The following is a 23,155-nucleotide window of genomic DNA, read 5'->3' as shown; positions in this document are numbered from 1 at the left end:
CTGGCTAAAGGCAAATTTCTGCACATCTATTCTACATCTGTCTTTCCTCAATTTGAATTTATGCCCACTTAGATTCGGAATCTGAACAATGGAAGAATCCCATCAGAATTTAGCATGCTCAACACATTCAAGACATTATACACCTCAATCAGATCACCTCACAAGTGCCTAGTCTCCAGTCACTGCAATTTGCAGAACTTAAGCCTCGTTTGGTAAGAGAATCCCTTCATTCCCCTCGCCAATCTTGTTGCCTTTCTCTGTACATGCTCAAGCAAATCTACATCCTTCCTAAAATGAGGCCTCCAGACCTGTATGCAGTACTCAAAGTGTGGCCATGACCATTGCCTTATACAGAGGGACAATCACCTCCTTTTCCCTGCTAGCAAAATTTCATGACCTGCCCTGGCAGCCTGTCTGCATTGCTCAGAAAAATTCATATCTGAATGCACATTTACTCCCAGGTCTTTTTCATTTTCTACCACCTTACCTGTAGTACCACAAGTTGGTACGTTCCTCTGGGGTTACTTCTACCCATATGCAGTACTTTGCATTTGTCAATGTTAAACTTCATTTGCCACTGCTCAGCCCATCTTCCCAAATTTTCTAGATCCTGTTGCAGTAGCACACTACCAATACTGTCATTAACAACTCTGCCAACCTTTGTATCATCTGCAAACTTCGACACTAAGCCTGATATACCTTCATCATAATATCCTATCAAATTTGTTAATAGGATATACTATTATATACATAAAATTACCCGGAACAGAAGTTAAACTAACTGGTCTGTAATTACTCGTGTCACCCTTCGATCCCCCTTTGTGAATTGGGGATACATTTGCACATCTCCAGACAGTGGAAACCTCCCCTGACTCCAAGGATGCTCTCATAATTATGGCTAAGGGTTTGCTTAGTTGCTTTGCCGCCTCCTTTAATATAACTGGATAGATCCCATCCACCCCAGGTGCCTTTCTTATGTTCAACAATTTCTCCTCCACTTTGCTCTCAGTTATTACAAAATCATTAAGCACCCTGCTACAATTTGATAACCTTCTGCCATTTTCAAACCTTAATAACTCCTCATGTGTGAATGTAGATGCAAAATACTCATTCAGTTTGTTTGCTATCTGAGCAGGATCATCAACAGTCGAACCACTGATATCAAGTGGACCAATCAGATTGTTTGTTTGCTACACTAATCTGGTTGCCCTTCTCTGCATCCATTCCAGCAGATCTACGTCCTTCCTCAAGTGAGGCCTCCAGACCTGTATACACTAAATGCAGGTGCAACGTAATCATGACCTTGTACAAAGGAATAATCACCTCCTTATCTCTGCTAGTAAAATTTCTTTTATATCATTGACAAAACTGCATGACAGCATATCTGCATTGCTCAGAGAATTTCATATATGGCTTCATTACTCTAGGTCTTTTTCATTTTCCACTAGTCTGAGTGTAGTATCACATAGCTGATAAGTTACGCTGAGGTTGCTGCTACCCATGTGCAGTACCTTGCATTTGTCAATGTTAAACTTCAACTTTTCTCAGCCCATTGATTCAATTTTCTCAGACCTTGTTGCAATAGCTCACCCGAATTACTATCGTTAACCACCCTGCCACATATGCAAACTTTGACATTAGGCTTGATATACCTTCATCAATATCGTTAATAAAAATTGAAAATAACAATGGGCCAAGCACTGAACCCTTGGGGACTCCACTGATAACATTAGTCCCCAATGAGCAGTGTCCATTGATAACCACTCTCTCTTCTTTCACTTAACCATTCCTTTACACATAGCAATAACTTGCCCTTAATGCTAGTTTGCTCCAGTTTATATGGCCCTCTTTTATGTAAACAGCATCAAAACTTTCTGAAATCCAAGTATATTTACGTAAAAATTATGTTTTGTATCCAGTTCCTTGGTCACTGCATCATAGTAACCTATCAGATTGGTTAAACATGACTGCCCCTTAGGAAATCCGTGCTTGACTTCAGTATAATTGTATTGCAGTCCAGATTGTCCTGTATTACTTCTTGAACCAGTAACTCCATTAATTTCCCTGGAAAGAGATCTGTAATTACCCATGTCACCTAATTGTTATTTATATTCTACTTTATAAGTAGCCTTTTAGTTCTAGTTACGCTGGTTATTTTTATTTTTTATTTAGATAAGAATTTTTGCAGATTGCTACTTAATATGCATGAAAACATTGTTTCATTCGAATCTTGAAGTCATTGTTTTTGTATAGAGAGTAGTGGGGAATTCAAATTTTTAATTGTGCTAACTAGGTAGCTCTATCGTAAAAATACATAACGTGATACGCATCACTGCATTTAGGATCCTATTAGATATTGTAGTATTGAAAATTAGTTGATTAAATTTATTGATCTTATTAATTTAAAATATCATGCCCAGACCAGAGCAGCAAAGCAACAGGCACAAAATGGCAGGAGTGCTGTGACTCTGGGGAGAACTGAGGGGGACAATTCTCCAATGCATCACAGCCTAAAAAAATGTGCAACTTGTGAAATGTTTGCTGAACTGTCTGGAACAGAACATGATCTAGCCAAGGAGGATGTCTTTGTGTGTGCCAGGTGCAGAGAGTCTAGAAATTAGGCATCAACTCAGCGTTCTAATGGGCGTCTATGAGAACTTGAGGTGTAGGGTAGATGCCCTCGAAGAAATTAATAACAGGGGGACCCTTCAAGCTCTCAGCTACCCAATTCAACGCCAGAGCCCACTCCTGTGCTTCAGACAACACAGCGACAACCTTCAAGGCAGAATTTGCTGGTTCCAAAGGAACTAGTTATTGTTGGTGACTCTATTGCCAGGAAGACGGGGAATATATCGGGTAAAAAGGGTAGATGCAATAGGACCAGGGTATGTGGACATGTGGACATGTATTTTTGTAAAGGGCGGCTCCTAGAACGTGAATTCATCTCCGCCTCGTATCTCTGTGAAGAACAGTATCACTACAAACGGGCCAGATGTGTGTGACGTAGGTTTGTGTGTATTATGTGTGTGTTCTGTTCTGGCCTCTTGGCTACCCAGAAGCATCAGTCACCTGGACAGATGATTCTGGGTACTCGTCCACACCACGGGAAGGTGGGCTAGTCCCAATGGAGCACATACTGTCTCGATACGAGACTCTGAACCACCTAATGTTGCCAAAAGGTGGGCCAGATTTCTCTGGGGGCTCACTCCAGAGAGGGGAAAAAAAAATAATAATAATAATAATAAAAAATAATAAATAAAAAGTAAATAAACTAAAAACAAAATATATTTCCCGTGGTGCAAAAAAAAAAAATAAATAAAATAAAATAATTAATTATAATAATTCCCCGTAGTGAAAAAGAAAATATATTAAATAAATAAAAATAAATAAAAATAATAAATAAATAATGATAATAAAAAATAAAATAAATAAATAAATTCCCTGTGAAAAAAAAAAAGAAAGAGAGAGCTGTCTGGCACCAATGACAGCCCAAATCCCAGGTGTCAGAACAGAGAAAAAAATGACGCTAAGTAATTGAAAAAAAAATAAATAATAATCACAGAATAAATAAATAATTTTAATCCCACAGTGAAGAGGAAGATGTAAGTCAGGGTGCCAGCAGCCAGCAGAGAGAGAGAGAGAGAGAGAGAGAGAGAGAGAGAGAGAGAGAGAGAGAGAGAGAGAGAGAGAGAGAGAGAGAGAGAGAGTAAGAAAAAAAAAAAAAAAAAAATGGGAGAGTGGTTATTTATCCTGCACAGAGTGAGAAAGAAGAAAAGGTGAGCCAAGGCTGCTCCTAGTTCCAGGGCAGGACCCGGAAACAGTGCAGAACGCAGGTTAGAGGGGAAAAAAAATAAAAAAATAATAGTAAATAAAAATAATTAAAGAATAAATAAATAATTTTAATCCCACACTATGGCTACAGTGAAGAGGAAGATGTAAGTAGGGTGCCAGGAGAGAGAGAATGAAAAAAAAAAAAAAAAAGGGAGAGTGGTTATCAATCTTGCACAGAGTGAGAAAGAAGAAAAGGTGATCCAAGGCTTCTCCTAGTTCTAGGGTAGGACCCGGAAACAGTGCAGAACGAAGGTTAGAAAAAAAAAAAAAAAAACAGTCAGTAGAAGTTCTGAGTGACTTTCAGTTGGCAGTAGAATTGTTAATGATCGGCATTTCCACGTTGGTGATTGGCGATCAGTGTCCTCCTCCAGGCAAATACCTCAGCTGCAAAGGTCTGGAAGGCTTCAAGATTGTTCTGGGTACATATCAGTTGATGCAGATCTGCTGGTGGGAAGTCCTGGATCTTATTCTGGAGATGGTTTCTGATGACGTTGTAATGTACACACTCCAGAAGCAAGTGTTTCCAACTTTCACTTTGTCCGCAAAAGCAGTAGGGAGTGTCGATGAGTCCCAGTGTATGCAGTTTCTCATTTAGAGAACCGTGTCCGGTAATGAGAAAGGAAGATTCGAGGCTGAGGGAGAACCATCGGGCGTTATTTTTAGTGGTTGCAAAGGTTACCTCCGGAAGAAAACTCCGAGTTACAACCCGTACAGTAGAAGAATCCCATCTGGTCTGCCATACATTGAAGAGTTTATTGAGACATCGAGATTTCTCCTGCTTTATATCCGTAGTTAGTGAGAGCTCTATATCCAGGATCGTTGCTGGAATACCTTTTTTTAATTCGATAGCAGAGCCCCTTGTGTCTGCCAGAGGCAAAAGTTGATGACATTGTGAAGCATATATCATCTTTTAAGGGCCCAAAGGTCATATTGTTGTACACGTTGGCACCAATGACATTAAGAGTAGGAGATATGCAGATTTACTTAACAAGTACACGTTACTGTTGCAAAAAAGCCATGAGTTAGAGTTAAATTTGAAAATGTCTGCAATTCTGCCAAGACACAATAGGAGGGAGTACATGATGAGAGCCTTGTAAATTAATTCGGCCATGGAGGGACTGTGCACGGCTCAAGGGGTAGAATTTTTTTCAGCGTGGTCTGTGCTTGTTAACAGGGGAGACTGCTTTTATGGGGATGGGATACACTTAAATAGAAAGGGTGCAAGAATATTTGCTAATGCTATCGAAGCAGTGTTAGGTGGGTTGGAAAACTGCTAGCTTGAGGAGGGATTCACAGACTAAAAGGTTAAAACTAGCCACAGGCAGAGGCAAAGGTGATTCTTGCACTACTTCTATTAGAATAAGCAGCGGCCTAGCATTGTACGCAAGTATACACTTGCGTATACACCAATGCTAGGAGTTTAGTAAATAAATTTAATGAATTTGAGGTGTTGGTCAAAACATCGAAGGCAGATATTGTTGGGATATCAGAAACGAGGTGTCACATAGTTATTAGGGATGCAGAATTGGAATTTGGAGAATACAATGTGTACAGAAAGATAGACAGGATAGGAAGGGAGGATAAGCACTGCGAAAGCAAAAATAAGAGTAGGAGTGTTTTTTGGCCTAAGGACTCGAATGAGTACAATGAACAATTGTATAGAGAAATAGAGTGGGCTAGTAAATCAGAATGTCTTATAATGGGGGATTTTAACTTCCCAGATATTGATGGGATTGTGGGTTGGTCACTCGCACACTAGTAAGACGTTTGTGGATTTATTGGATGATTGTTTTCTGCAACAGCATGTTCGAGAGGCAAACAGAGAGGGTAATAATCAGCAGTGATCATTCATATATTAAGAATTTGCAGATAAAGGAGCCACTAGGTGGTAGTGATCACAATGTACTGATGTGGGATTTACTTAAAAATATAATTACCATCAAAAGTAAAGAAAGAGTTTTTGCTTCCGTAAAGGTGACTACAGTGGTCTCAGAGAGTTTTTAAATTCTGTACAGTGGGATCAACTGATAATGATGTTACCAACAGAAAATTCTAAGTAAGAAGCATTCAAGGAATTAATCGTGGAAGCTACTAAAAGTTTCATACCTAATAAGAAATATCGTTCAAGGTTTAGGCCTAAATGGTTGTCAAATGAACTAATGAGACTTGTGGCAGAGAAGAAAAATGCATGGGATGCATATAAATTATTAAGCGACACAGAAGCCGATGGCAGATATAAACTAGTCTGTAATCATGTCACAAAGGAGATTAGGCAGGTGAAGGGAGATTACGAGAAATCTTTGGCAAAATCTTTGGTTGCTAAGAAAAACAGCAAGGATTTCTTTACTTATATAAATTCTAAAAGGAAGGTGTGAATCTGATTGTTCCACTTGATATCGCTAGTTCAACTGTTGATGATCCTGCTCAGATAGCAAACAAACTGAATGAGTATTTTGCATCTACATTCACACATGAGGAGTTATTAAATATTGAAAATGCCAGAAGGTTATCAAATTGTAGCAGAGTGCTTAATGATTTTGTAATAACTGATAGCAAAGTGGAGGAGAGATTGTTGAAGTTAAACATAAGAAAGGCACCTGGGGCGGATGGGATCTATCCAGTTATATTAAAGGAGGCGGCAAATGAAGTAAGCAAACCCTTGGACTCAGGGGAGGTCCCCATGGACTGGAGATTTGCAAATGTATCCCCAATTCAAAAAGGACGGGGGAATCAAAGGGTGACACGAGTAATTACAGAACAGTTAGTTTAACTTCTGTTCCGGGTAAAATAATGGAATCACTGGTTAAAAATGTATGGCAGGATCATCTAGAGAAGACTGCAGCAATAATTCAGACACATCATGGGTTTGCTGAGGGAAAGTCTTGTCTGACAAATTTGACTGGATATTATCCAGTTCCTTTGTGGTTACAAAGAAACTGGATGCAAAATATAATTTTGATATCATATATTTGATTTCAGTAAAGCCTTTGACACTGAAGCGCATGGAAGACTTCTGTACAAATTGGAGCAGAATGGTATTAAGGGTAAGTTGCTGCAATGGATAAAAGGATGGTTGAGTGGGAGAAGACAGAGGGTGGTAATCAGTGGGCGCTGCTCTTCGTGGACTAATGTTATTAGTGGTGTCCCACGGGGTTCATTGTTGGGTCCTCTGTTGTTTTGTATATTTATCAATGATATTGATGAAGGTATATCAGGCTTAGTGTCGAAGTTTGCAGATGATACAAAGGTTGGCAGGGTTGTTAATGACAGTAATAGTAGAGTGCAACTGCAACAGAATCTAGATAATTTAGGCAGATGGGCTAAGAAGTGGCAACTGAAGTTTAACCTTGACAAATGCAAAGTACTACATATGGGTAGAAGTAACCCCAGATAAATGTACCAAATGTGTGATATTACACTTAAGGTGGTAGAAAATGAAAAAGACCTGGGAGTTATTGTGCAGTCAGATATGAAGTTTTCTGAGCAATGCAGACAGGCTGCCAGGGCAGGTCATGGTGTTTTATCAAAGATATATAGGAATCTTGCTAGCAGGAAAAGGAGGTGATTGTCCCTCTGTATAAGGCCTTGAGTACTGCATATAAGTCTGCAGACCTCATTTTAGAAAGGATGTAGATTTGCTTGAGCATGTACAGAGAAGGACAACAAGATTGGTGAGGGGAATGAAGGGATCCTCTTGCCAAGAGAGGCTTAAGTTCTGCAAATTGCAGTGGCTGGAGACTAGGCACCTGTGCAGTGAGCTGATTGATGTGTATAAGGCCTTGATTGGGTTGAGCACGCTGAATTCTGATGGGATCCTTCCACTGAAGATTCAGATTATGAACCTAAGGGGGCATAAATTCAAATTAAGAAAAGACAGATGTAGAATAGATGTTGATGTGCGGAAATTTGCCTTTAGCCAGTGGGTGGTTAATTGCTGGAACAAACTTCCATCTGTCGTGGAAATTGATACGTTAAATAAATTTAAGGAAGAACTGGACAGGCATTTGGAGGGAATAGTTTGATTTTTTTTTTTTTTTTTGGCTGATGCTGCATAAGCTCATACACTTGCTTTCTTGCATCACATGCCACTACTACTACTACTACTACAAAAGGGTGCTGTTATCTAGAAAGGCTTCACTTCTGCAAATTGCACCACCTTGAGACAAGTCACCTGAGGAAAGATCTGATTGAGATGTTTAAAGCCTTGAATGGATTGAGTAAGCTGAATGTTAATAACATTCTTCCACCTGCTAAGACTACATGAGGGAGAGGATAAATTCAAGTTTAAAAAGGATGGTTGCAGGACAGAAGTGCAGAAGTTTGTCTTCAGCCAGCATGCTGTCGATTGACGGAATAGGCTACCATTTGCTGTCTTGGAAATGAATGGTCTGAATAAATTCAAGGAAGGACTAGACCAATTCTTGGAGGGTATGGATGGTTGAAGTGTGCAGTGGAATTTTTTTTTTTTTTTTTAGCTGATGCTATATAAGCTTATGTTCTTGCATCGCTCACCACTACTACTACTTGGCTACATACATCTAGGTTCAATTTAATGTGTGTAATGCAGTTTCCAAACTGCAAATGATTAAAAAATTAGTATTTGAACATTCGGATAAGTGATATTATTTCAGGGAAAACAATAATATAATTATGAAGTTTCTTTATTACGGAAAAGTTCAGTACTGTCATTTTCAACTTAAGTCTCTTATATCGCAACTTATGTTTTCCTTTAACCCAACAATTAAATTTAAAAAGTTGGTTTCTGTAATCACAAATAAATAGCAACTTTATTTAATTAATTAATAATGTCTGAAAATCTGTAGATTTAAATTCACATGTACAAAGATCAAAGATACCTGGATTGCAATCCAAGTATCTTTGACCTTTGCACATGTGAATTTAAATCTACAGGTTTTCAGACATTATTAATTAATTAAATAAAGTTGCTATTTATTTGTGATTTATAATAATTAAGAGCTTCTTTGGACTCAGGGGAGGTACTCATGGACTGGAGATGTGCAAATGTGACCCCAATTCACAAAGGAGGATCAAAGGGCAACACAAATAATTATAGATCTGTTATTTTAACTTCTGTTCCAGGAGTTAAAATAACACCTGGGGGTAATTGTGCAGGCAGATATGAAGTTTTCTGAGCAGTGCAGGCAGATATGAAGTTTTCTGAGCAGTGCAGACAGTCTGCAAGAGTAGCTCATGGTGTCTTGTCAATGATATACAGGAATTTTTCTAGCAGTGATAAGGAGGTGATTATCCCCTTATATAAGGCAATGGTCAGGCAATGGAGGCACTGGTTAAAGAAGCACTGCAGGATCATCTAGATAAGATTTCAGTTATAGCTCGGACATGGCATGGTTTTGTTAAGGGAAAGTCTTGCCTGACCAATTTGATTGGATACTATGATGTGGTCACAAAGGAACTGGATGAAGGGAATAACTTTGATATCATATATATGGATCTTAGAAAGGCTTTTGATACTGTTGCACATGGAAGACTGCTGCACAAATTGGAGCAGTGTGGCATTGGAGACTAATTTCTGCAATGGATAAAGCGATGGTTGAGTGGAAGAAGACAGAGAGTGGTAATCAATGGACACTGCTCATCGTGGACTAATGTTATTAGTGGAGTCCCTCAGGGTTCATTGTTGTTCCATTGTTGTTTTCTGTATTTATCAATAATATTGATGATGGTATATCAAGCTTAGTTTTCAGACAATACGAAGGTTGCCAGGGTTGTTAAGGACACTAATGACAGTATGCTTCTGCAACAGGATCTAGAAAAGTTGAGCAGATTGGCTGAGAGGTGGCAAATGAAGTTTAACATTGACAAATGTAAAGTACTACATATGGGAAGCAGCAACCCCAGAGTGACGTATCAACTCTGTGGTACTACACTGACAGCGGTAGAGAACAAAAAGGACCTGGGGGTAATTGTGCAGGCAGATATGAAGTTTTCTGAGCAGTGCAGGCAGATATGAAGTTTTCTGAGCAGTGCAGACAGTCTGCAAGAGTAGCTCATGGTGTCTTTCAATGATATACAGGAATTTTTCTAGCAGTGATAAGGAGGTGATTATCCCCTTATATAAGGCAATGGTCAGACCACACCTTGAGTACTGTATACAGGTCTGGAGGCCTCATTTTAAGAAGGATGTAGAGCTGTTGGAACGAGTACAGAGAAGGACAACAAGATTAGTGAATGGAACAAAGGGTTGCTCTTATGAAGAAAGACTTAAATTTTGCAAATTACAGTGTCTGGAGACTAGGCACTGGCGAGGTGATCTGTGATCTGATTGAGCTGTATAAAGCCTTGAATGGTTTGAGCATGCTCAATACTGATGGAATTCTTCCTCTTGCTCAGAATACTCATTTGAGAGGGCATAAATTCAAATTGAGGAAAGACAGATTAGCATTAGCATTAGTAGAGGCATTTGATGCAAGAAAGCAAGCTTATTTATGCAGCATCAGCCAAAAAAAAAAATAAATAAATAAAAAATAATCACTTCCACTTCACCCCTCTGTTCGTTCGAAATACCTGTCCAGCTGAGCCTTAAACTTATTTAGGCTATCAACTTCCACGACAAGGGATGGAAGTTTATTCCACCAAAGATGTAGGATAGATGCGTGGAAGTTTGCCTTTAGCCAGCGGGTGGTTGGTTGGTGGAACAGACTTCCATTCTTTGTTGTGGAAGTTGATAGTGTAAATAAATTTAAGGCTGAGTTGGACAGGTATTTGGAACGAACGGAGGGGTGAAATGGGAACGTGTTTTTTTTTTTTTTTTTTGGCTGATGCTTAAGCTTGCTTTCTTTCATCATATACTTCTACTAATGCTAATGCTAATTTCAGAATAATTAATGCCCCTTAATGGTTACATTTTTTATTTCTATTTTTTTTTTTTTTTTATTTCTGTTTCGGCTTTTGTATTTTGGTTTTTTCAATTTCTGTATTTCGTTGTTTTTATTTCTTTTCTATTTCTGATCTTTCCACATAAGTATTTAACTATTCAAATTTTCAGAGATCAGTTATTAAATTAACTCTGCTGCTAACATGGTGTCCAAGATGCCCCCTTTTTTTTTAATTTTTTTTTTTTTTTTTAATTTTGAAATAAAATTAAATCTTCCCGTGTATCTTTCCCCACCAATATTCTCTAAACGATGATTACATCATTTTCTGTTTTCATTTTGATATAACATGAATAATAACAAATAGCTTGTTCGGTATTTAACAGATGCCAGGCAAGCAACAGCATCTGTTTCTTATATTCAACACCCATATTGATGTGGCATCTGCAACATGCCGGTAAGAGCTGTCTAATCTTTCTATAGAGCTTTGGCTTCTCTAGCTTTGCAGAAACTAAATGCAAACAGCTTACAAAAGCAAGAGATACTCAACTGGCATCTCTCAGATGCTACATGAGCAGTGTTTCAAATCAGGGATCAGCAACCTTCAAAAAATTTTTAGAAAAAAAACATTCTTTATTATTATTATTTGTTTCTCTCATTTATTTATTTCAATATTTTGTAATCAATTTGGCACGTAATAATTAATAGACCACAGCTTTCACTTGAATAATAAAAGCTAAAAATTACTTTTTTAAAATTAAACAAAAAATGTGTCATACAGATACCACACCAATGTATTCATTCCATTTAGGCCCAAACAAAGGAGGGTTAAAGAAGCTTTGCTATCTGTGATTATTACTGCTATAGAGCAACTGGAAATCTTCTTAGATATAATCCTAGTTAGCATAATGTTAAGATCTTTACTACTAACTAGCATTAGTTAATCACTGTTATTTTTTTTTAATTTTTCTATTATTTTTAATATACACCTTTTAGTAACTAATAATAAATTCACCATAAAGCTTGCAACTCAAATTATTTTATATGAAACTCACCATCAGCTTTAGAGTAGCATTCAAATCAGAAAATAACTTCAAAGAAATAATTTTGTCCTGCACATACAGCTCTTCTGTCAGCTCCACAAGAATATCCAAAAATTCTGCATCCCACAATACATTCATTGCTGGTTTCTTTTTCATTTTGGAACTATTCCTGCATCTACATTTCATATTTAGGATCCTTGCAAATTCATTTAATAAAATAATTCCAAGAAAAGTTGGGTTCACACGATTATTCAATTCAACAAAATTAAATGTATTCCGTTCAAAAATTAACTTTGTACATGGAGAATCTTTGTCCAGTAAAGCTGAAACAGAAAACAGGTATCTAATATTATTTTCTATTTTAAATACAACATGACTAGAGAAAATGCATTTCAGCAATGGTATGAAAAATAAAATGAAAAAAATTAAAAATATTATAAGATTTAAATTTTAAACAACTCAGAAAGCAGAGAAAGAGAGAGAGACTCCTTCCATTGTTATTTCTACATTTTGTTACTGTATTCCAAAAAGGGATTCTTCCCATACATAAATTATTTTTGTCATTTGTAAATTACAATTGTAAATTACTTTTTAAAATGTTTAATGATAAACTGTTACCATACTCTACTTTAGATTATTTTTTTTTACACTCTCGATATTTTTACCATGACCATACACACAAAAGGTGTTTGGAGTCGCACGCAAGTGTACCCAGTGATGAGCTATAGTGGGCTCGCATGGGTTCGCGAGAGCCCCTTTAATTTTTTTTTTTAATTTGCGAGCCCATTGTTGAAACGATTATTTATTTTACAAATGTAATCCTGTATTCAATTATTGAATATCCAGAACTGGACTATGGTGGGGCAAGCAGGGGCCCCATCCGCAGCATTTTACTGGCACAATCGACCAGATATGTTTTAAAGTTGCTTCATTTTTGATTTAATTTCAGTCAGACCTCTGTTTAATTAACTTCTTTATAGTCAATTTTTTTGAATTCCCCTTGGTTTAAACATTCAAAATAGTTTCTGTAGAACAAAGAAAATTTCCATATAACGAACGGATTATGAGAGACAATATTGTAAGCATTGTTCGACCTTTAGGCAGTTAGAAAGCGTGAATTAAGGGTTAAAGGGATTACCGGTCTGTAATATTAGTGGTGCCCTTAAAAAAAATGCAGCCACCTATCCCACCACCTGATAAGTTGCACTAGTCAATATGCTTTCCATTGCCAGTCAGAAGATTAAGGTGTATTCCCGACATGGATGATAATAGCCTATGGTCAATCTGTGTTGTGGTTTTCCTTTACTCCGGAAAGAAGTCATCTGTTTTTTGGAGAATTGAGTGATCCATGCCTTTCAGTAATTTTCTCCTGCCTAAGTTTACATGGTCACAGTATCTGAATATCCGAGTGATTCCAACAGTTTCAAAGAACTAAGGAGGTGAAAACAGTGACAGTAGCAACATTGAAGGGGTGGGGGTGAAATGAGGGTAACTAAGATATTAAATAAACTTTCCGAAGATGAAACGTTGGGAGATTTTGAAACTGCATCTAGGCCTTCACTGTGAAGAAAATGTTTCAAAATATAATGGCATAGAGGCATGGTGCAAGTGCACCAACTTTGGATTTCGAAGTACAGGCAACCACCGTATAACACGGTACTTCTACAACACGGTTTCACTCTAACACAATTGATAACTTCTGGCAATCCTCACACAAAACAGCACTTATATAACACTGTTTCGCTCTAACATGGGTTGAGAATTTCTGGAAATCTTGCATAACACGGTGTTTATTATTATTAGCCATACGGTGCAGGAAAGTCTGAGGCTTATGCTGCACCAGCCAAAAAAAAAAAAATTTCTGAATTACCCTGTGTGTGTGAGAGAGAGAGAGAGAGAGAGAGAGAGAGAGAGAGAGAGAGAGAGTCAGAAGTAGAAAGGAATCACCAAGAAAGAGAAGAATGATGATATCCAGCTCAGGATCTTGAGTGTGCCAAGCCCATACTCACCAGATGTGAGCCCCTGGGGTGTTTTTTTTTTTTAGCTTTTGTGCTTTTTTTTTTTTTCATTAAAACCCCAAATACGAGAGGTATTAGAAACTATAGTACTTGGTACTGTGCTTGGGTTGGAGGGTGAGAAGATGAAAGAAGATATTTGTTGACATTAGACTTGAACTTCTGTAGACTGTAATTTTCAGGAAAGACATATGAAGGAAGGTTGTTCCGGAAAATGGCAGTTGAACGAATAAACGAGGAAGGTGAAAAGTTGGTTCTGTGAGTTTGAAATGGGACAGTAAATGGATGTTGACTGGTGGTGGCACGTATTCAGACTGTTTTGAAAGAGAGAGCGGGAATTATAGAAGCCAATTCAGAAGAACAGTGCCCGTGGAAGTATCTGTAGAAAAGGTATGTCAGAAACAGTATGTCTATGACACAGCAAGTGGAGAGACTCTGTTAGAGAGGAGTCATTAATTAACCTAACTGCCCTCTTCTAAATGGAATCTAGAAGCCTGAGAGAGGTTTTGGGGGCACCGCCCCAGATGTGGGAACAATATTCCATGGTAGAGTAGATTTGCGATTTGTACAGAGTGAACAGCTGTTTGGAAGAAAAGTAACTCTGAGAGCAAAAGTGAAAACCAAGTTTTTTAGATGCAGAGGAAGCAATATTTGTAATGAGCTTGTGCCAAGAGAGAGAGAGATTAGAGGTCAGGGTCATCTCCAAAAGAGATATATCATTTTGCCTAGAAATTGGAGTGTCACCAAAGATAAGCATAGGAGCAGAATAATCCTTTTTTGCAAGATATAAAACAAGACTGAGTTTTAGGAGGACTTAAATCAACTAAGTTGTCTTTGCCCCACTGAAGAATTACCTGGAGTTCAGCATTTAAGGAATTGGTAGCAGATATTCGAGAAGCAGATATTCTCGTCAGGAGTCTGCTGACGAGGCTAGTAGGGTCCAGACGTGTTCAAAGCCGCTAAGTGGATTCTTCTTATTTATTGATTTGAAATTATTGTTTTTCTAAAACTTTTGATTTAAATTTAGCAGTATAGCATTATTTTTGTGATTTTCTGATTAATCTCTTTTGGGGATTACCCTGACTTCTAATCTCTCTTGGCACAAGCACATTACAAATATTGCTTCCTCTGCATCTAAAAAACTTGGTTTTCACTTTCGCTCTCGGCGTTACTTTTCTTCCAAACAGCTGCTCACTCTGTATAAATCGCAAATCTGCCCTGCCATGGAATATTGTTCTCACATCTGGAGTGGTGCCCCCAAAACCTCTCTCAGGCGTCTTGATTCCATTCAGAAGAGGGTAGTTAGGTTAATTAATGATTCATCTCTAACGGTCTCTCTCCACTCGCTGTCTCATAGACGCACTGTTTCTGCTGCATGCCTCTTCTACAGATACTTCCATGGGCACTGTTCTTCTGAATTGGCTTCTATACTTCCCGCTCTCTCTTTCAAAACAGTCCGAACACGTGCCGCCACCAGCCAACATCCGTTTACTGTCCAACTTCAAACCCACAGAACCAACTTTTCATCTTCCTCATTTATTCGTTCAACTGCCGTTTTCTGGAACAACCTTCCTTCATACGTATTTCCTGAAAATTACAATCTACAGAAGTTCAAGTCCAATGTCAACAAATATCTTCTTTCGTCTTCTCAATCTCCAACCCAAGCACGGTACTAAGTACTATAGGTTCTAATACCTCTCGTGTTTGGGGTCCACATAAAAAAAAAAAAAAAAATTTGGTGTATTTATTCTTTACTCGGCCTTGCCACTGCATAAAAGTATCGGTAAGAGTATACACGTGTTACAAGTCGCAACTCCACTGAACGAGAAGTTTTTTTTTAGCCATATTTATTTTATCAAATTATTTTTTGTAAGTAGCTTATAGACCTAGTAAGGATCATTAGTTTATTCTGAATTGAGACAGCGAGATTTGAAAGTTAATTAATACATAAGTGTCCATAGATTACCATTTGTAACTTCCCGCCTTTGTCTTTGTCATACGATCGTCATATATCGAACCTAGGTAGCGTTAGTATAGTATAGGTTATAATATTTTCAGTGATCGGTAAAATCTATGAAACGTTTTGAACTTCGTTGGCATTTAAATTGTACTTTTAACTAAATACATATACCGACTTATATTACAAACGTAACATAATTAATTAATACATAACTGACACGGAAGTTATATAAAGGGAACTCGGAGATAATTAATACTTGACACTAAAAAATATATATCCTGTTCTAACTGTGTTGGGAGATAATTTAGGGTTATAAACTGAAATTGAAATTTTATTTAAATTAAGAGAAACATGACTCAGACCAGAGCAGCAAAACAAAAGGCTCAAGCTAATGGAAGTGCTGTGGCTCAGAGGAGAACTGAGGGGGGCAGTTGCCTTCTGAATGACAGCCTTCTAAAATGCACAGCTTGCATGATGTTTGTGGAGCATTCAGGTACAGGACATGATATTGCCATGGGGGATGTCTTTGTGTATGCACGATGCAAGGAGTGTATCGAAATCAGGCAACTCAGCGTTCTTATGGGCCTTTATGAGAGCTTGAAGGACTGGGTGTATGCCCTCGAAGGAACTAAACTGAGGGGCCCATCAAGCTCTCAGCTGCCCACATCAACGCCAGAGCTTGCACTTGGTCGTTGCGCAACACAGTAGCAACCCCCAAGGCAGAATGCGCTGGTCCCAAAGGAACTAGTAGTTGTTGGTGACTCTATTGTCAGTGAAATGGGGAACATGCTTTGTAAAAAGGATAGGTGGAACAGGACCAGGGTATGTCTGCCAGGGGCAAAGGTCGATGACGTTGTAGAGCAGATATCATCTTTTAAGGGCACAAAAGATGATATAGTTGTACACGTTGGCACTAATGATATCAAGAGTAGGAGACCGGCAGAAATGCTTAACAAGTACAGGTCACTGTTGAAAAAAAGCAGTGGAATAGGGTTGAATTTGAAAGTGTCTGCAATTCTGCCCAGACACGATAGGAGGGAGTATATGATGAGAGTCTTGTCGATCAATTCGGCCCTGGAAAGATTGTGCAAAGCTCAAGGGGTAGAATTTTTTTCAGCCTGGACTGTACTTGTTAACAGGAGAGATTGCTTCTACAGGGATGGGATACACTTAAAAAGGGTGCAAGAATATTTGCTGATGCTATCGAGGCAGTGTTAGGTGGGTCGGAAAACTGCTAGATTGGGGGGAGACAAAGACGAATAGATTAACAGTAGCCACTGGCAGAGGTGAAAGAGATTCTTGCACTGCTTCTATTGGAATGAGCAGAAGCCAGAAAAACAAGATGCAGGATATTTCAGAGACTGCCGGGAGTCATTGCGGTACAAGTAAACACATGGGTTGTGTTAGGGTAGCTAAGAATAAAAATAGGTGCATGTATACTTGCGTATACACCAATGCTAGGAGTTTAGTAAATAAAATTGATGAATTTGAGGTATTGCTCAAAACATCAAAGGCAGATATTGTTGGGATATCAGAGACGTGGTGTCACACAGATATAAGGAATGCAGAACTGGAATTTGGGGAGTACAACGTCTACAGAAAGGAAAGACTGGATAGGAAGGGAGGAGGGGTTATGCTTTTAGTTAAGAAATACATAAAATCCAAGGAAGTGAAACCAGTGAACATCGCTGGACAGTGCAGTCAGTTTGGTGTGAGTCAGTTTGGTGTGACGTAAGCATTGGGAGATCAAAATTGAGAGTAGGAGTGTGCTATAGGCCTAATGACTCTGATGAGTATAATAAGATACTGTACAGGGAAACAGAGTGGGCCAGTAAATCAGAGAGTCTTATAATGGGAGATTTTAATTTCCCAGATATTGACTGGAATTTGGGGGCTGGTCACGCACACACTAGCAAGGCTTTTGTGGATTTATTGGATGATTGTTTTGTACATCAGCATGTTCAGGAGGCAACTAGAGGGAAGAATACTCTTGATTTGATTATCAGCAGTGATTCTTCATGCATTAAGAATCTGCAGATAAATGAACCACTGGGTGGCAGTGATCACAGTGTGCTGAAGTGGGATTTAGTCAAAGAGGTAACTACCATTAGGGGTAAAGGGAAGGGTTATTGCTTTCGTAAAGGCGACTACGATGGACTGAGACAGTATTTAAATACTATACAGTGACTGAGACAGTATTTAAATACTATACCAACTGATGATGTTACCAACAGCAAATGCAAAATGGAAAGCATTCGAAGAACATATCTTGGAAGCTACTAGGCTATACATACCAACTAAGAAATATTGTTAAAGGTTTAGGCCTAAATGGATGTCAGATGAACAGATGAGGCATATGGCAGAGAAGAAACATGCATGGGATACATACAAATTAACACATGACACAGAAGCCTATGATAGATACAAGTTGATCTGTAACCAAGTTACAAAGGAGGTTAGGGAAGCGAAGGCAGATTACGAGAAATCTTTGGCAAGGGATGCAAAGAGTTCTTTACTTATGTAAACGCTAGAAGGAAGGGGATGAATCAGATTGGTCCACTTGATATAGATGGGTCAACTGTTGATGATCCTGCTCAGGTAGCTAACAAACTAAATTAATATTTTGCATCGACATTCACACATTAGGAGTTATTTAGTGAGGGGAAAGCCAGAGGTGTATTCAACTCTAGCAGTAAGCTAGAGAATCTTGTAATAACTGAGATTAAAGTAGAGGAGAAATTGTTGAAGATAAACACAAGAAAGGTACCTGGGGTGGATGGCATCTATCCAGTTATATTAAAAAAAGGCAGCAAAGGAAGTAAGCAAACCCTTAGCCATAATTATGAGAACTTCCTTGGACTCAGGGGAGGTACCCATAGACTGGAGATGTGCAAATGTCACCCCAATTCACAAAGGAGGATCAAAGGCTGACACAAGTAATTATAGACCTGCGAGTTTAACTTCTGTTCCAGGAAAATTAATGGAGGCACTAGTTAAAGAAGCACTGCAGGATCATTTAGACAAGACTTCAGCTATAGCTCGGACACAGCATGGTTTTGTTAAAGGGAAGTCTTGCCTGACCAATTTGATTGGATACTATGATGCAGTCACAAAGGAACTGGATGCAGGGAATAACTTTGATATTGTATTCTTGGATCTTAGAAAGGCTTTTGATACTGTTGCACATGGAAGACTGCTGCACAAATTGGAGCAGTGTGGCATTGGAGGCAAATGCTGCTGTGGATAAAGGGGTGGCTGAGGGGGAGAAGACAGAGAGTGGTAATCAATGGACACTGCTCGTCGTGGGCTGATGTTATTAGTGGAGTCCCTCAGAGCTCAGTGTTGGGTCCATTATTGTTTTCTGTATTCATAAATGATATTGATGAGGGTATATCAAGCTTAATGTCGAAGTTTGCAGACGATACAAAGGTAGGCAGGGTTGTCAAGGACACTACTGACACTATGCTGCTGCAACAGGATCTGGAAAGGTTGAGCAGATGGGCTGAGAGGTGGCAAATGAAGTTGAACATTGACAAATGTAAAGTACTACACATGGGAAACAGCAACCCCAGAGCAACGTATCAACTCTGTGGTACTACACTGACAGTGGTAGAGAATGAAAGGGACTTGGCGGTGGTTGTGCAGGCAAATATGAAGTTCTCTGAGCAGTGCAGACGGGCTGCAAGAGTAGCTCATGGTGTACTGTCAATGATATATAGGAATTTTTCTAGCAGGGATAAGGTAGTGATTATTCCCTTGTATAAGGCAATGGTCAGGCCACACCTAGAGTACTGTATACAGGTCTGGAGGCCTCATTTCAAGAAGGATGTAGAGCTGCTTGCTGGAACGAGTACAGAGAAGGGCAACAAGATTAGTGAACGGAACAAAGGGGTGCTCTTACGAAGAAAGGCTTAAGTTTTGCAAATTACAGTGTCTGGAGACTAGGCACCAGCGAGGTGATCTGATAGAGGTGTATAAAGCCTTGAATCGTTTGAGCATGCTCAATGCTGATGGGATTCTTCCTCTCGCTCAGAATAATCACCTGAGAGGGCATAAATTCAAATTGAGGAAAGACAGATGTAGGATAGACGTGCGGAAATTTGCCTTTAGCCAGCGGGTGGTTGGTTGGTGGAACAGACTTCTCCCTTGTCGTGGAAGTTGATAGCCTAAATAAGTTTAAAGCTCAGCTGGACAGATATTTTGAACGAACAGAGGGGTGAAGTTCAAGTAGTTGTTTGTTTTTTTTTTTTTTTTGGCTGATGCTGCATAAGCTTGCTTTCTTGCATCAAATGCCTCTACTAATGCTAATGCTAAAAGTTTAAGTTGATTGAGCAGGGCAAGGTTTCTCAAAATGGAAAGTGGAATGCAATGTGCTATCATCGGCAAAACTATGGATAGGATTCCCAGTCAATGGAAGAAGGTCATTAATATACAAGAGGAAAAAGAGTGGGGGAAAGAACTGAACCTTGGTGGGGACACCAGCATTAGTGGAAAAGTTAGAAGACAAAGAGCCATCTACCATCACCCTCAGTGAGCGATCAGAGAGAAAACTGGATAACCAATTACAAAAAACAGTTAGCAAACCATAAGATGGAAGTTTGTTTAGGAGACCTTTATGCCAAACACAATCGAAAGCCTTTGAGGTGTCTAGAGCTACTGCTTGTGTTTCCCCAAACTTTTCCATTGAATTTGTCCATAAATGGGTAACATAAGCCAGAATATCACTAGTGGATCGACACTGACGAAATCCATACTGGATATTATTGATCAGACGGAAGGTTTCTAGGCAGTTTAAGATTTGGCCGTTAATTTATTTCTCCATTACTTTAGAAAGAGTAGAAGTAATTGCAATGGGAGGATAATTTGATGGGAGGGGTTTGTCACCCTTTTTAGGAACTGGCTGGATATGAGCAAATTTGCAAGCAGAAGGAAAAACACCTTTGGAATAAGAAATTGAAAAAACGCGGCAAAGAACAGAAGTAAGTTCAGGAGCACAGGTTTTGAGAACTAGCGGAGAAATACCATCGGGACCTGGAGCCTTCTTAGCATAAAGATTCGTCAAAATTCTTCTGATATCCTTTTGACGGAAAACCACAGGAGGCATTGAATGGACCATGTTGGGAATGGCGGGAGATGTTTTACCAAGATCATTAATAAATGAGTTGGAAGAAAAATAGGATGCTAGTAGGTCAGCTTTATCCTTGTCTAAAGTGACAACAGAACCATCTGGTTTTGACAGAGGTGGGAAAAAGTTGCGGCCAATAGCTTTGGCAAGAGACCAGAATGATCGGATACCATCAGGGCAAGAAGCAAGTTTTCTACTCTTAGCCTGTTCAAAATCTAGTTTGGATTGATTAATAACTGCTTTACAATTGTTGCAAGCTTTGATGTAGACAGAATATGAATCTGAAGATTTGGAAACAAACCAATTACGATATGCAACGTTCTTCTCTTGAACAGCCTTAGCACAATAATTGGAAAACCAAGGTTTAGATAAAGGATGAGATTTTAAAGTTGAGTGTGGAATAAAGGATTCCATTCCTACAAGAATAATTTCACTGACCTGATCTGAGCAAACGTTGACATCAGAAGTTTTCAAACAGTAATCCGACCAAGGAAAAGAAGAAAAGAAATCTCGCAGGTCATCCCATTTTGCATTCTTGTAATGCCAAACAATGTTTGTTTGTTGTTTGGTTTTTAGGAGCATTAGCAACTAAGGCCATATTGCTCCATTCTCCGTATTTGGTGGTCACGGGCTCGAACCCCGGTCTAATCAACAGGCATGTGATATGCACTGCTGCTCCTGCCCAACTGGCTCCGGAGGTGCCAGGCCAAACAATACAATGTTGGGAATAGCCATGAGATAAAAGCTACATTGGAGAAGAGACAATCAACAAGTTGTGATCTGAGGTGCCTAAAGGACCACTCACTTTAACCGTGTACTTAGAAGGGTTGTTTGTGAGAAAAAGATCAAGTGTGTTGGCTGCATGGTTAGGATTGTTCGGTATTCTTGTAGGAAAATGAACAATCTGTGCTAGGTCATTAGTAACTGCAAAAGCCTCAGCATCTCGACCAGCTGGGTCGTGTGACTAGCCGGAAGCCAGTGGGAGTTGTGAACATTAAAGTGACCAAGGAAAATTACCTCTGTTAGGAAAGTTGGACTGGAGAAAGTCAAATTGCAAAGAGAGGAAGTCAAAGAGCTCCAAGATTAGTGGAATTAGAGACAACAGATGAATTTGACACAATGAGGTAGAGAGATTTTAAGCCAGAGAAGATTGAAAGAGGAGATTCTAAATTACCAACCCTCTGACAGGGAATATCGGAACAGACATATGCATAAGTACCACCTTTGAGGCAAAAGGAATCATAAAGCGCATAATTTGGGCAACTGAGCAGTGTTCGAATGAGCAGTGTTCGAATCAACTGATAACTGAGATTCAGTCAGAAAAAGTACATGGGGTTTGGCAGACTGCAAGTGGAAATGGACATCATTGAGATTAGATTTGAGACCACGTATATTTGTGAAATGAACTAGGAAGTGTTTGAGAGGTTTAGATCTTTTCGCAGATAAACGTACGCTATTAGTTTGCCAATTCGTGGTGTATTCAATAGTAAGAAAAAGTGTGGGGGGGGGGAGATACATGCTGTATGACGTAATGAAATTTTTGGAAATGGTGTGCACATGGTAAGAATATACCCAGATCCTTGACATAATGTGGCCTCGACAATGCCCCCCCCCCCACATAAACACTACTCAGACTCGCTCCAGTCACTATCTGGCAGTGTAGAGGTAGCAAGATTATACACTAGCTGATGCAGAAGCCTCCTAAAGAGTTACCAATAGGTTCGGTACGGCGTATTAACTAGCGTCCGGCCTGCAAATACTGTTTTAGAGCTGTATCCTCAAAATGTAAGGAAGATTGGATCTCGTTTGTTTGTTATTTGGTTTTTAGGAGCATTAGCAACTAAGGCCATATTGCTCCGGGATATGTGGTGGTCATTCCCTGGCCTTTCCGCACCCTCCATATTTGGTGGTGACGGGCTCGAACCCCGGTCTAATCAAGAAGAGTGTGCTATGCACTGCTGCTCCTTCCCACCTGGCTACGGAGGCACCTGTCGGATCTGGTCACGATGTTCATCATAACCTCAAAAGTCATCAGTCATACTGCATGATGGAAGAGATGGGGAAGGGTTGACTGGAACTTAACTCTGGAGACTAAACATGGGTTCCACCACTTCAAGCCTCCAATAAGCAAAGTGATGGTATTTCACCGGTTGATGAGAGTCATCTACCACCTAGTATTGCCTGGTAACACAGAGGGCTGGCATTCCTCCATGTGGCGTGGTGCCACGCCTCGCCCCCTACCTATGTTGGTTCACACCTGGGTTGTTATTGTTGTTTTTTGGAGCATTAGCAACTAAGGCCATATTGCTCCGGGATATGCGGTGGTT

At 39.2% G+C, this 23,155-nt stretch overlaps 1 protein-coding gene across 4 annotated transcripts in view; it reads right to left on the bottom strand.

The window, feature by feature from the left end:
• Positions 1-23,155, bottom strand: part of LOC150087600 (uncharacterized) — a 268,271-nt gene that overhangs the window by 231,706 nt on the left and 13,410 nt on the right. For all 4 annotated transcript variants that reach the window (XM_090369160.1, XM_090369161.1, XM_090369163.1 and 1 more), the window contains exon 2: positions 11,741-12,051. In XM_090369160.1, the coding sequence (XP_090225286.1) occupies positions 11,741-12,051 (311 nt within the window). The remainder of the gene's footprint in view (positions 1-11,740; positions 12,052-23,155) is intronic.

This window comes from Mastigoproctus giganteus, chromosome 3 (genome assembly GCF_048544385.1).
Source record: "Mastigoproctus giganteus isolate SK-2022 chromosome 3, ASM4854438v1, whole genome shotgun sequence".
Taxonomy (NCBI): domain Eukaryota; kingdom Metazoa; phylum Arthropoda; class Arachnida; order Uropygi; family Thelyphonidae; genus Mastigoproctus; species Mastigoproctus giganteus.
Note: the sequence above shows the minus strand (reverse complement) of the source record. Positions and strands in the feature narration are given on the sequence as shown.